Below are 15698 nucleotides of genomic sequence, written 5' to 3' on the forward strand. Positions count from 1 at the left end.
GTAGTTGTCATATAATACACATTATAATGGTGAGTGGTTTTACAGTAATGTGTCTTGGGGGAGGATATTATTTCAGAATGTGTATTGACATACAGATGGAGTTTGAGTCTTTTCACCCAGCTCAGAATGGCATTCACAGAAAAGGCCTCTGGACCATCATTCCAGCAAGTTCCTTATGAGTAATAAAGTAGCAAGAAGTGAGATTTTAATAAAATTCAGCAGGGATTTTGGGGGGGAAAAAAAGCAGCAAAAAGCACGTTGTTGGGTTGTTTTTTTTTCTTACCTCCTGACTTTACATATATAAATTGAAGTTGTTCTGGTGTGGATTAGTTATTTAGGCTGCCTGCAAAGCACCTCACCTTAGAGGTGAGAAAATGGGGCAGCAGCAAGGCTGAAAGGTTTGTAGAGGGATGATGAGGATTGGTGTGGGCAGTGATGTTCCAGGGACCACTTCTTCCCAGAACAGTGTTGGGGAGCAGTGAGGTGGATGTGGCCTTGCTGCTTGAGAAGCAATGCAGCTGCTTTCAGAGAACACATTGCAAAAAAAGAGGCATTTACATATCATAGGGATTTCAAAAAAGAGCTGTGGGAACAGGTAGGGAAATGCAAATTGAGCTGCTATATTGGCATTAATTAATTAGGTGGCAACCACAAGGAGTGTGAGAGCTATACCTGCTATTTAAAAAAAAAAAAAATCTAAAAAAAGGCTTGGGATCTGCATAGCTAGGAAGATGTTTGTCCCTGGTGATCTGGCATCAAAATGCAAATAAATATCCCAGGGTGAGAGAGACTGAGAACATTGGATTAGATGAGGAGGAAAATTTAAAGATGAAAACCCAGCCAAGAGGTCAGTAGTGGAAGGCAGGTGGCTGCAGACAGCATCTCGGGGACAACAGTGAAGCTTTGACCTCTGGAGCTATCAGATGTTATGAATTATTCATCTCACCTTTGACCTCCTGAAAGGATAATTTGTGCATGTTGGTGCAATTACTAAAAACAAGAAACAAACCCCCTGATGACAACATACTGTGTGGGGAAGAGGGATCTTAAAATAATCTTTATCCAGGGATTAAGAGTTTCTGATCTACCACTGACCTGTTTCCCAGAGTATTACAAATTTCATTGCACTTGCAAAAACAAGATGAAAATGGTGTAAAACAAGAGAAAATCAGATTTACAGCAGCATAAGTAACCAAAGTAGGATGTACTGATGAAAAACCTCCCTTCTTCTAGGTGAGAATCCAAAATGCGTTTGGGAATCTGTGTGCAGAAACAGTGTCTGGACCTTTTAAAAGTGAAAATGTTTATTTGTATTATAAGTGAAAAACACAGACCTCCAGAGTCCCTCTGTGATTTCTCCCCTCACTCTCCCCAAAAGGAGGAGGAGGCAGAGTGAGATGAAGACACAAACCTGAAGTCTAAGTAAGTCCTGAAGTCTAAATTAATGCTGTTATTAAGGGCTGAGTAAACATTAGGAAGGAATTATTTCTGTGCACAGAAAGGCAAGGAAACTTAGGCTGACTTTGTATACAAGAAGTTCTCCAGGACTGTGGCCATCTGTTTCACCTCTCTAAATTCTTGAGGGGGAAAAAAATTGATTATTATTGATTATTATTGATTATAATTGATTATTTATAAGTATGTCAAGTGCCAGAAAGTGTTTGGTTTTTTTTAATGTCATTGCCTGACACTTAATGTATAGTTCTTGTTATTTGTTTTGGCCTTTTTACAGTGTTTTTGCATGGAGGAATAGAGTTAACATGAAATTTCATCTTAGTTTGAAATGCCTGGCACTTTTATCATGTGATAAATAAACCAGATGCTGGCTAGGAGGTCAGTATTTTGTAATTTTGTCTGCCAAAACATTTTCCATGGTAGATAAGGGAAACGTGAGACACAAGCAATAAATTCACGCTCGTCTTTGGAATAAAATAATAATTAGTTGGATAACACAATCTTTTTTATATATATACATGTCAGGAGGTCTCTAGCTACAAATATAAGTTGAGTGAAGTCTCGAATTCTCACATTGTGACCCCTGAACTGGAGTGAGCAGGACCTTGCCTTAACGTGGGTCAATAAAAGCAGCCAAGAAAGCTTTGCAGAGGGGTGATGGACCCCCACAGGTAGGACCAGGTTCTGCCCTTACTGGCAGCTTGAAATAAATACTGGATGAGTTTCACTTCCAAAAATGCTTCAGGGATTTGGTAGTGGAGAAAGCAGAGGATGCAGCTGTAGGGGTGGATGCCCAGGGGGCTGAAGGAGCCCAGCTTGAGTAGGGGGGTGCTCGGCAGGGTCTGGTTGAGGCAGCACTTCATGCAGTCTGCTCCATCTCTTCCTTTGCTCTTCTTGGGGATACTGAATGTCATTTCAATGACCTTGAGCCAGAGGAGTCTGGGCTCTCCTCATTCTCATGGAGAAACTGTTTGCTTGCACGATTCTGAAAATAGCTGCTAAGCACACCTCTCCTTTGTGTCTGCTGGGGGGAGAGGACTGGTTTGGAAGGTTATAATTTGACTCTCAGCAATGCCTTCTTCTCTTGCGTTGGGCTGTGTGTACCCAGGGCACTGCTGGCTCAGTCTGGGCAGGCTTTTAATAATAATCAGGAGGTGAGATTAAAATGCTGTCTGACAGCCTGTGGAGGAAGTGACGGGGTGGTCACCCTCTTTCCTTTACAGTAGCACAATGTATGCATTTTTCACAGGAGCTTGGCAGCCACACCAGCCCCAGTTTTTAATATTCACAAGTATGAAGACGTCATGGTGAAAGGCAGCTCCATTTTCACTCAGAGTTCCTTATCTGACAAGAGATTCTTGTCTAGTATGTGAAATTGTAGAAGCCCACAGCTGGCAACTATAAATTCCTGCCTGAATGGGTTATGTCAGACATGTAGTGCAGGGTGGTGGCTCTACTGGGGGAGGGGGGGACATGACCTGAGACAAGGAGGAGTTTTTCCATATAGTGCTGGTGGTCAGGAAAGAGTGTGTCTCCTGGGCATGGGAAGGGACCTGGGGGTCCATCCATCAGGCCCTGGTTCTTCAGGTCTCCATAGGGAAGAGGCAGACTGCAATATTGCAGACCTGGGGTCCCCAGGCAAAGAGCCCCTTGGTGGTTGCTCACAGTGTGTCCTGTGGAAGATGAGACCAAGGAAAAGAGGTTTTTATCTGGCCTATTGCAAGCTTTCAGGTTGTGTTAATTTACCCTCCAAGATGTAAATTACAGATAGCACGACCAATTTCTGATTTCAGAGTTGACCAAATGGGACAGTTTTAACTCTCAGTGTATTGTATTTAACTGTAGTTTCCTTTTGCTGCATAATTTCTGCTGGGGTGAGGTGATCACTTTGCTGCTCTTCTGCTATAGACATTCACTACCAATTGCCACAGCTCCTTTCAGATATTTTGAGAGTTCCTTGGATCTTCTTTTCTTCCTTTTTTAGCCTTTTTATTTCTGCATCATCCCTTGCAGTCATGGTTTTGCCAAGGGGAGATGTATTAAATACAGTAGCCTCCCCTCCTGCATTTATTAGCACCAGCCTGTGCTGTGCATGTGGTAACCTCTACTGCTGCTCCTTTCTTTTTTTCTAGGATGGAAAGGGGAGTGCATCTTTCTCCAGGTGCTCTGCACCTCTTTGTGAGGAATAAAGGAGTGATGTGTTCTGCTATTGATGCAATAATCTGGCCAAAGAAGGGTAGAAAAGCCTTGAGGGGGGGAAAAAGGTTACTAATAGTTTGTGGTGTTAAATTCTTGCAACATAAAAACAGTCCTGGGCTCTTCCTGGAGCTGATGTAGAGCACAGAGGGGTCTTCAGCATTTGGGAGGGGAAGAAAATGCTTTGTTTTGCTGGCACCAAAGGTTGCAGAGCCACTTAGTGAATCCTGTTACATCAGACAGGTCATCCCTAGCTTCAGCTGGTGCTTTCCCTTAGGTAACGCAAACCAGTAAAAGGCAGCTGATGTAGAAGAAATCTTTGATTCTGTGAAATAAATACAGTTTAGAGTAGCAGGGAAATTTATCAAACCTACAGAACCCACTGGTGTTTTGTCTTCTGAACCTTCTGGTAATTCCTCTGGGTTGCACTGGGAAATAAAGGGGGAAATCCTGGTGGAGCTAAACTGAGAATTTTACCCCACAGCTGAATTGCAGGTGGTAGGCACGATGTTAAAAAGAGAACTGCCTGGCAGACTTGTGACCTTGAGCATTTGCTCTGCCACAGATGGTGGAAGCCCACATCTCCCCTGTGCCAGTGAGGGGGGAGAGGGAACTGTGGTGCAGCTGCACCCACTCCTGCAGTCTGCTTGCTGTGCAGCACATGTCCTCTGAAACACCAACTTCTGCACTTTCTCAAACTGATGAATCAATGCTATTCTGTCTCTGCACCAGGTTTATTTTCAGAACACATCTAGAAGTTGAATTTTTTTTCTCTCCTCTTTAAGAAGTACCATTAAAACACAGACCTGTGGCAAGAAGTCACCTCCCTGTTAACAGCAGGATGATGGCAGCACTGTCTCCTGTTTAAAATTGGTATCTACACCCAAAGAATTGCTTTAAAAGCAAGTAAAATAAACACTGTATTAATATAACTGGTAGTGAAATTATCTGACCTAAAGTTCATTAATATTTAAAAGAAGTTTCTGAAGTAGCAGAGGGAAGCACTGTATAATACCTATACATTGCCTATTTTTATGTTTGTGAAATATCTACTTCAGTCCTACAGCAGTTGAAATCTAGGTTGGGAGACCTTGTAAAATCATACTAATATATGAGAACAAATGTAAAACTTGGATGAATCAAACTTATTGTCCAGGTGAAATTTTTTTAAACACTTAATATTGAATCTTCTGGATTGGAGCTTGTGTGGCCCAGAATAGCTCATGGAAATTTTAGTTATTACAAAACCAATAAAACCTTCCTCTCTAAAACTCTTTAACAATAGGCACTGTCCTACAAATAATCCTTCCTGAATTAAAAAAAAAGTTAAAAACAAACTCACTTTTGGTTGCAAATACTGGGAGCTTTTCCTCAGCCATTCCCTTGTTAAATTCAGTAATTTAGCAGCTAACCAGGTGCCTGCAAGGTTGATTTTCCTGCTGTCAGGTGGAGTTGGTTAACATGGATGTCAAGTATGAAGGATTCCCAGAATTAAAAAGCTTTTACAAAGAACAACCACGAGCAGCTCCTTGCAGGAGACATCCTCAGTTCTTCATCCCATCCTCAATAGCACCAAATTTGCAATTTGGGAGATTTTTAGGACTGAGAGGACAAACTTAAACACCCAGCCTGTGCCGTGGTACCGAACGCTACCAAAGCCTCTGCAGGTTTGTGGGGTTTTTTTGGTATTCTTTTTTTTAACAGAAGTATTTTAATTTTAGGAGCAGGTCCCTGTTCCTGTTTATCACCCAACTCCAAGCCAGACTCGGCTGGCAACACAGCTGACAGAGGAGGAACAGATCCGGATAGCGCAGAGGATCGGTCTGATCCAGCACCTGCCCAAAGGAGTCTATGATCCCGGGAGAGACGGCTCCGAGAAGAAGATCAGAGAGTAAGTGTCACCTCCTCTGCCTGTTGCATGGGTTTTTGACATTGCCCTGAGAAGCCTGCTCTTGCCCTCCTGTTTTTTCTCTTCAGGGACTCTAATCTAATGTAGCTTTCTGAAAAAAAAATATATTCCCATGCAGAAGTCTTTGTCTTGTTTTCCTGTTGCAGGTGAAACTTACCTTTCCTGACCCACGCAGCTCATCTCCTTACAGGTTTTTTTTCCTCTTCATCCTCTCTTGACAGGGGAATAATTTCATGTTGCTTCCTCACTTTTATGGGTCTCTTTCACCTTTTCTGATTTTATGCACTCTGCTGAGCTGCCCCCACCATGCCCTGACTACAAAGAAAATACCAAAACCATCCAGTGCTTGGTGGAGCAGCACTGACAGAGCAAAGAACTCCCCACAGTTGTGACAAGAGGTTGATTTAAGCATTTCCATAGGGGTAGCTATCTCACTACCTCTAATTTTCAGTGTGGTAACAGCAGATTAAATATTTTTATGATTTTTTCCTCCCCCAGATGTGTCATTTGTATGATGGACTTTGTTTATGGGGATCCTATCCGATTTCTGCCGTGCATGCACATTTACCACCTGGACTGTATAGATGACTGGTTGATGAGATCCTTTACCTGTCCATCCTGCATGGAGCCAGTGGATGCAGCACTGCTTTCATCATATGAGACTAACTGAGCCAGGGTTTCTCTCCACTGAACCTTCAAGGAGACCATCCACTTTTCATGGGTTTGATCCTTTTGTCACTCAGCCCAAAGAGCCAGGAATTAGGAATTAAGATCATGCACAAAGTATACATTTCCTAATAAACAAATAAAAAAAAAATATTCCTGAATGGCTGCAAATATTGGAAAAAACATAGTATTTTAGAGACTATAGAAAAGTAGGTTGTTATTTTTAATGTAAAGCCTTGACCCACCATTGTCTTTTAATGTTTGTTCTTACACCCTTATATAGGAATTGTGTAAAGTGTTACAGCAACTGTAAATGTTTAAACTGCGTGTATCCAATTTTATTAGCAGCAAGGTAAGAGTATTTTTTTCCTAAATAAAGTAACCAGTTTTGTTCAGATTCTTTTCACAAGTCCTGGCATTTGGGTCAAGGCTTTATTGAAATCTACATTTTATAACACTGGCACAAAAGAAATAGTTTTAAGCTTGTTTGCACAGTTCTTTTTCCTTTTTTTTTTTTTGTTTTTTTTTTTCCCTTTTTTTTTGTTTTTTTTTTCCTTCATTGGAGATGAAATTCATTGCCTTAGGTCTTTTTAATAGTGTATTGTTATTGTTGGGCTGGCTCTATGCTTGAAATCCAGTTTATTTATAACCTGTTAAAAGTGCTATATTTTGTTTGCAGTTAGGAATATGCAGACTTCAAAGTGATCTCCTAGCTTGTAAGCAACTGAGATGCATTATCCCTTTTCTACAAGTGAGGTGGAATACGAAGAGATGAAACAAGTCCTACAGAAAAATTTCATGGGTTTCATGGGTTTTTATAACTTTGTTTTTGATGAAACAACAGTCTGTAAACTCTTAATATGTCACCTTCAACTTGATCAGCTTAAAAGTGGGCCAGAAGGGCAATAAATAGTTAAGCTATCACAATTGAAAAAAAAAAAAATTATAGTAATCTATTTGGAATTAATGAAGTGTTAGTGTTGATCACTTATTCTACTTTTTTCCCCTAAAAATGGTTGTCTTGGATCACAGCAAATGGATACTGCATCTCTCGTTCTTGTAGTTCTTAGGTTATCAGAAGTTAAGAATAAACATACTGTATCTCAGTCTCCTGTATTAAATGTATCTGTTAAGCCCTGCTGGCTGACACATCAGTCCACCAAGCAGATATGAAATCAGATATGAGGAAAATATATTTTGTTCTGCTCAGAAATGCAAAGTTTATATAAACACAGACTGTCATACTAGCAGTTGAGAGGGGAACACAGTACTGCCATAGCCAGGATGACACAATTAGCTAATTTCTATAGCAAACATTACATGCTTATTAAGAGATGTAGCTGTAGCTGTAAAGATCTTTTATCTATTTAGCATGTTTGGGTTTCTTTTATTTTTATTTTTTTTTTTTTTTCTTCTCCTTAATGTACCCGACTGTGACTTTTATACATTCAACACAATGCTGAGACATCATCTTGCAAAATGAGATTGCATCTCATGTTAACCACAACAAATCAGGGAATGTTCTTGTTATTCCTGTTATCTTTTCAGTACTTGATAGTAGTGTTTAAAGACTCAAGTACTTTGAAGACTTAGTGTAGATACAAGATAGAAGAATGTGTGTGTGTGTTATGGAGAATTTCTGAAGGGTTGGTCAGCAAAATGTAGAATTGCCACGATGATTTGTTCATTATTCCTGCAGTTGACAGCAACCTACTCTCTTAGGGAAGAACTCCAAGTAGCAGTCAGAAGGAATTGAAAGCAGTTTCCTCTTGTAGATTCACTCAAATTGCTCCACATGTATCTGGACACAATTTTTTGCTGAATTCATTACATGCCTAATTACACAGATCAAAATCTAAGGAGAGAGACCTGAAGTTGTGCAATATCATTGTTCCTTTTCATCATTCCATGTGTGCTCCTTTGTGTCCTCCTTTCTGTCTGTTTGTTTCAGGGTGTTGGGTTTTGTTTGGGGGTTTAGTTTTTCCTTTTTTTTTTTTTTTTCATTTTTGGTGGTAAAACAATGTCCACATTAAGTACTCATTTCTTTTATCTTGTTAAAACTGGCAAATGAACAGTTTGAAAAAAACAGCATTGTCATGTTGGTATTAGTCTTTATTTATTACAAGACTTGATTAAGAAAGATTTGAAAGAAACATGAAGTGACCAATTACTGAGCTGAATGCTTTTCTAGGCACTTTGTATAGTTGAACTTTTAACACTGATATATTTACTGGGCTAAGGGAAAAAATTACTTTTATTAAAATACTTGTTAAACAGCAAAAAGGTGTGAAGGGCTAAAACTAGAGTTGATTACACAAAAACATTCCAAAAAAGTTCAAATTTTAGCTTAAAGACAAATGTGTAAATATAACAAATAAATCAAATGCTTTTTTCAAGTTTTTAGGTGCAATGCTGTTCTGGATGATTTCTAATTCAAAAAGGTAATTGATCTGAATTAAACACAAAATAATGTGTAACCTGAATTTAGCTACAGTTGTGAAACCAGGTCTGTGTCTTAATTCCCCCATCTGTAAGATGAAGGTTGTATTTACCTCCTGTCTCAGAGGTGTCTGACAAATGACTTACACTTCAAACACATTAAAAAAAGTCCATTTACAGCACAGCTGTTTCCTAACCAGAGCCAACTGCAGCTCAAGGAGTGTAAAGGTCTGGCTCTTTCTCATCTCAACCTGAGCAACCACAGTCCTGATGCCAAGGGCTGGAAGTAAAGTTTTCATGGAGAAAAAACCACAACAAACCCTTTGTAGCTCCTGTGTGTATCGAGCTCTGTAGGTACCTCAACAGTCATCAAAAAATCTTGCTATAAAGCATTTCATAGTTAATTAAATTTCATTTAATCACACAGTTCAGTGTGATTAAAATGCTCAGTGCAACAATGCTGTTTGGGCTTTGGAACTGTAACTGGCAAAACAACCCCCTGGCACAGACCCAGAACTGCTTGAGTGGATCCTCAGGCTCAATCCTCTGCAATTTTAGGCATAGGATTTGAAGTCCACATCCTGTCCTCCCCCTTGTCACTGCTGGACACCACAGCCTTGTAGCAACCTGGTATCCCATTCCAAAACTAAGCTGGCACAGAAGTGCCACAGAACAGAGCAGTCAGGGACCAAGGGCATCACCAACATCCACAGTTGCTGCACAGCAAGGAAATGGCTTGGTTACATTTGCAGACTTGAGGAGGAAAAGGATTTTGTCTCACTGGACAGACAAAAGCAAGATTCCCACAAATCTGGTGCAATGACAATGAATCCTGAACTTTATAAAGGCCTTTATGCTTCAAAATTCTTTCATGCTCCTGGAATCACCATTTTAATCATTTTATGTCTAAGGATGTGATAATCCTAATTACTTGTTTCCAGTTCATTATGTAAATCTGAGAGGGATGCATAAAATTTCTACATAAACAAACAAAAGCTCAGAGAATTTCTTTGTGAGGAGCTGGTGTTGCAGAAGGGCTTTAATCACAGAAGGTTTTAAAAATTCCTACTGTCTTGCATCTTCCCAGGGCTGAAAGCAATGAGGTGTTTGGAAAGGTGTCAGTCCTCTTTTTTGCAGAGGTAGAAGTGTATGTTTCTAGACCAAGGGGTTATGACATACCTGAATTTACTTAAGTTGCCACAGTTTCAACACTTGGAGGTTTCCTGTCCTTGTGCAGTCCTGGTAAGGATTATTCTCCTGCCTCACACTGTCATTTATAAATAACAAGATGGCTGAAACCAAACATACAGGACCTCTTGTTAGTGAAATCCTGGATTAAAATGGATTTAGAAACAAAGTGGATGCTAGTTGATTGCAAATAGTTGGGTTTTTATAGACATTTTTAATAGACATTTTTATTAAAAACATACATACTAGTGGTTAACCTATAAAAGAATATGTTCAGAGGAACCCTTCCTGACTTAATACCCAGAATACAAATTAGTTTCAAGGATTAACTTTTCCTTTTATACAGCATTTAACTTTGAAGAACATAATTTATGCTAACCATCCTTTGCAGATTATCTGGCACTTAAACCTCTTCTGGGGTGAGAGTTTAGGGGCTTTGGAATCCTTGGTATGAAATGCAAGGCTAATGCCTTTTGAGGAAAAAAGAACAGTTTAAACATATTCAGCAAAAAGCATCTTTTTGATTGACATAGAAGAACTAACTGCTTGCATGCTGATTTATTACAATATCCACTCTGCCCTTAGCTAAGCAAAAGCTGCAGAGGTATCTGTGATGTAAAAAAAAATATTTGTGAAAATGCCTCTGTGTTTTCAGCAGCACAAAGGTGTCTACTTACTGAGTAAGAGGGGACCACAACCATCCTATAAACCAAGAGCCCCCAAACCTCTGTCCTCTCTGCTGGAAAACAAGTAGGAGGTAACTTCATAAACCTCCTTTTTGCAGCACCAGCCTCTAGAAAACACTTATCTTTAATTTAAATTAGGCATTTCACCAAAACCCTGAACACACCAGTAAATGTTCAATCCACTGCACCCTGGCTGCACCCACACCACTGTTTTTCACTGCAGGCAGACAAATTTCTACCTTTTTAGCATCTTTTTTCCATCCCTTCTGCCACGTAAGTGAGTGTGTCTGTCTAGTCAAGAATTCTCCCTGGCTGAGTAGACTGAGGGAGACAGAGGAGGCAGAAGTTCAAGGGGAAAAAGGGTGATTCCCTCCCAAATGATGTTTTGGAGCTGTGCCACTGAGTGGAAACTTCATGTCCTTGAACTCTCCAGCCTAAAGCTGCTCTCTGGTGAGGTTACCACACTGAAGGGCTCTTTCTAGACTGCGTATTTGTTTTAGGATTTCTCCTTGTAGAAGGCTACACACTGCACACTTTGTTTCCTTTATGATCCCACAGCAGCCCCTTAGCAATGACCCTGAGCCTCCCTGCATTTCCCTCAGCCCTCATCTGAAAAGGTGGCAGAGGTTTTCACTTCATATATTTAAGCTTGGGGTTGGCTTGTTTTCTTTTTTAAATTAATGAATTCAATAGTCTGACCAGTTCTGACAACTTCTCAAAAGAGGTTTGGCTACAGAGCCTGCTACTGGTGTGTGTATCAATACATACACACACTCTTTTGGTGTACATCTATAAATCCTTTTTTATATATAGATGTGTGTCACAGGTCATATACATTCAGCAGACACGTGGCAGAGCCAGTACCCAGGAGCTGCCTGTTCCTGGGCACACCAAGCCAGAATTATTTGCATCAGCAATGAGCCCAGCATCATGGAACAGAAACCTGAGCCAGGACCCAGGTATCCACAAGCCCTAGGAGTGAATGCCAAAGCAAACAGCAAAACTCTAACTGGCCCTGCTGGCTGCTGCTAAAAAAACCCTTGCAGCTGCCCAGCACGGGCTGCATAACCCTGGTGGTGATGACAGGAGTGGAGGGTACTGTACCCAAATGAAGATGACATTGAACATGATCCATCTGCTGTATCCTGAGTGATAAGATGACATTGCTTCCCCTCCCTAGGATGATTTACTGAGCTCTGCTACCCACTGGAGATAAATTCCTATTTTTTAGTCTTCAGATAGTGTCGAGCAAAGGCATCAGACTTCTTTATACCAAAACATCAGGAAAATCACCACATTGACAGCTCCTCCCAGAGCTGCACCTAGGACACTACCACCACCGGGCATGGCCCCTGTGCCTCCAGCACTTCCAAGCATCCCACACAGCTCCAGCCCTCAGGAATTGTTCCTTACCTCCAAGCCTTGTGTGCTGCAGGATAGAAGGAACAGCAAGAGATGAAAACTCCAGAATATTCAATATTCAAGCTTCACCTTATCTCCTCTTTCTCACCACATTGCTTTCCAGCCACAGACCTGAAATTGTTGTTACAGTGCTTGTCTAACATGACATAAACATTTCTGGTTTTTTAAATTGTTTTTTTTAATTGAAGCATCCCATAAAGACAGGATGGGAGGGGTGGGGCATGGGGTGTTGTGACTGCTCTGCTTTGTGCTCTTTCTGTAAAATAGTCAAGGAGAGACAAAGCAAGTAGAGCTGAACCCAGTGCATATATATATATATATATATAATTCTAAATAAACATTAAGCCAGAAATGGAAGTAAGTAGGTCCAGACATGTAAAATACCCAGAAAATAATGGAACATGGCCTAGTCCTAAAAAAACATTATTGAATTTGTAGCAAACACCATGCAGAATTTTACCACAGTGCAGTGCTGATATTTATTGGCCGTGTTTTTATTAGTAAATCTTGGAGACAGGGATTGACTGGGCATCATTTTAAAAGAAAGTATTTGAATTAAACCTTTTTTTTTTTTTAAACACCTGAAGCAAACCTAGATAGCATATCCAGAAAATATTTTATGACAGATCATTCCATTAAACTACTTGCCATGACATGCTCTGCTTTCAATCTCTCACAAAAATCATTTGCAGAACATCATGAGAAAAGGAGCCAGTTCATTTCTAGTCTGTTCAGGTTTTCCAATCTTGCTCATCAGTGACGTTTCCAACCACTTTCCTGTGCAGCTGTAAACACCATGACTCACCTCTCCTATCATCTCCCCTTCCTCCCAGAGGAAGAACCCTGTGGAATGCATTCTTTTGGTCATTTCATATCCATTTGCTTTGCTTTTATGCCCAAGAAGTCCACCTTGCAGGTGGAAGTGGAAGCAGAGAGGGTTCTATTTAAGCTCTTGGGAATGCCTTCTGCATTCTGGGCCTGACTCTAGGAAAACCTGGTGTCACCCAGAGCACCATTACTTGGTGCTTCTCTTGGGCCAGAAGCAAGCACAATGTCAAAGCCATCATCCCATCATCTTTGAGCTGTCTTGGACCCAGGCCATAGATCAACCAAGGCACTAAAGGTGGAATTTAATGCTGAAAACAGTGTGAGATGGGAGGAAATGTTTGATTCTCCTGTTGGATGCTGCTGTATTTTAGAAAAGGCAAAATTGCCTCAGTGCTGGATCACTGCAGTGTAAACACCCTGAGGCAAGGGACTGTCAAGAGTGGGACAGGCTTGTTAATTAACCCTCAATGACAGAATGTGTTAATTGTTGATTATAAGAGAACTGCGTATCAGTAATAAATCCAAGCATGTTCTTATGCTACTGGTTTAGTTGGGCATTTTAAGTACTCTTAAGTGCTCCTCAGTGCTCTAACCCTAAGTGAGTGTTTCCAAATAGTATCAGTCATCAGGTCTGAGGCTTCACTGTAATCTTAGATCATCAAGAAAACCCCTGAGCAGGCTCAGCTTCAGCCCACCACGCTTTATCCAACAGGTTCTCTCATCTGGTGTTACTTACAGGAGCTCAATGCTGATGTGGTTACATCTCCTTAGGCCTCAGGATAAGCTGCTGGCTTTTCACCCCATATCCTCCCTTTGGTTTAATGAGGGATCATGCATGGATTCCACATATCACATCTGATGATAAAAAAATGATGCTCATTTTACTGCTTTTCCTTTCCTGACTGCTGCCACAGCACATGGAGCACCTTGGCAACTGCTGCAGACATCCAGGAACCCAAGTATGAATTTTCCCCTTCTCAGCTACTGGTAGGAAACCACATGTTAGTGATGCAAAAAAACCCTAAAAAAAACCCTAAAAAAACCCTTACAAAACCTTTCTGAAAGTTTTATGATGAGTGTCTTATCAAATATAGAAAGCTTTTCTCTGCTGTAATAGTAGTTTGCTTTTGGTTAACTTCTCTGGGGCACAGGGTGGGTTTCTCCAGCACTGGTCAGGCAGAGCAGAGTTTGAAAGCAGAAGGAAATGCTGCTGCTTCTGCAGAGGTGGTGGCTGCATCCAACTGAACATTTCCTGATTCCTAAGCCATGCTGAAACCCCTGGATTTGTGATTCCATTGCAGCATCTGCTGTTTGCTGGTGGGTGAATTCACTGACCACTGAGGCTGCTTGAGAACTTCCACCAATTGTGCTTTTCCTAATTCATGGGACTCCAGGGTGAGGAAGCAATTTCCCATTCTGGGGAGCTGCTTCAGGCAGAGAGCTGCAGCTTCCGGAGAGGAATTGAAAAAAAAAAAACCAGCATACACGTTCCAGCCCTGACAGAAACTCAGGTTTTGATCTCTAGCCACAGAAGAGTGTCAAAATGAAGACATTTATGAACCAAGAGTAACGTGGGCAATTAAAAATGTTAACACATTGGAAAAGGTATATGGGGACAATGTACCAGACCTTCCCTTCATTTTTAGCAAGCAAAGTGTTCTGTTCTTTTAAGGAATTCAGATTATTACAGCCTGGAAAGCTTTGTTGGTGCTTCAGGAAGGTGAATATTTCCTGCTGAGTGGGAGCTAAAAAGCTGGAATGAAAGCACAGACTGGTGGTGGGTAACTATGATAAAGTCCTCAGGTGAAACTGGAGAGCAAGTCCATGATATGACCACTGCTGGTGCTCAAAGATGCTGTGAAAATCTCAGTGTTTTCATCACTGCAAAGAATCAGGAAAGTTGAATGCATATTGCACAGTCTGCCCTTTGTGCAGCATCAGGCAAAACTCTGTTGTGGGTGAAATTTCAAAGAGCATTTCAGTGGCCTTGAGTACAGTCAGAGGGATTGTTCTGTCTGCAAAGTACAATTTATGCCGATTTTCATGGCACTGCTTGCTTCAAGGATGCTAAGAAGGCCAAAATATTTGAAAAGGACACAACTGGAAGAAGAGGCGTTATAAGCATGAAATAGAACAAGAACCTTTTTTATTCTGTACAAAGAGCGACCGAATTTTTACACGTGAAGTTTTGATGTGCAATATGTAAATAGCATAACTTCATACTGAATTTTATCTGGACTGGATTTATCTGAGTAAGTCACTTTTAAAAAAGGCATTCTTCATCTCTGATTTGAACTTGGGGAGGCTTTCAGAAAGTGTGTCTATTTTTAAGACAATCCAAGTTCTCTGTGTTGAGGAACAGGTGGTTCTGTCTCCTTGCTTGGTAATTTGCAATTATAAAACAATTTCCTTAGAGAAGGTAAAAGCAGAGCTATAAGCTGTCAATTTTCTGCTGGGAACAATCACTTTAAGAAGAATATTCACTGTGAGGTACCTAGGTATGAATCTTCCTGACATCTCCATTGGAGAAAAAGGGCTGCCAGAAGACCTCTCATCTCCACATATCAGAATGGGTTATAGGGAAGAAGCTCTTTCCAAAGAGAGGTAGAAGTGTGCCCAAAAAAAGCTACAGACATAGAAATATGGAGCTAGCCTGGAGAATAGTAAATATGAATCAAAAATGTGTTATGTCTGACTTCACCAGAAAAGCAGCAATTCTGTGGCAGCACTGGAAAGCAGAGATAGCTCTTTGCTGGCTTCTCAAAGCCCCTTTAAACATAGAAATTCCCCCCCAAAAAATAATAAAAAGACCAAAAAGATAAGGAGCTCTCCTTTGTGAAAAGCAGAGCACTGTGCCAAGAGAGCCTGCTCCTGCTCCAGCCCCTCCTAACAACAGGATCATGGCCACA

The 15698-nt window shown here is 40.8% G+C and overlaps 1 protein-coding gene across 1 annotated transcript in view; it reads left to right on the plus strand.

Moving 5' to 3' along the window:
• RNF11 (ring finger protein 11) overlaps positions 1 to 8633 on the plus strand; it is a 30814-nt gene extending 22181 nt beyond the window's left edge. The window contains exons 2-3 of the mRNA XM_030455655.1: positions 5373 to 5542; positions 6059 to 8633. Of these exons, the coding sequence (XP_030311515.1) occupies positions 5373 to 5542; positions 6059 to 6230 (342 nt within the window). The 3' untranslated portion in view covers positions 6231 to 8633. The remainder of the gene's footprint in view (positions 1 to 5372; positions 5543 to 6058) is intronic.
• The last annotated feature ends 7065 nt before the right edge of the window (positions 8634 to 15698 follow it).

The sequence above is a fragment of the Calypte anna genome, chromosome 8, assembly GCF_003957555.1.
Source record: "Calypte anna isolate BGI_N300 chromosome 8, bCalAnn1_v1.p, whole genome shotgun sequence".
In the NCBI taxonomy this organism is placed as follows: Eukaryota; Metazoa; Chordata; class Aves; order Apodiformes; family Trochilidae; genus Calypte; species Calypte anna.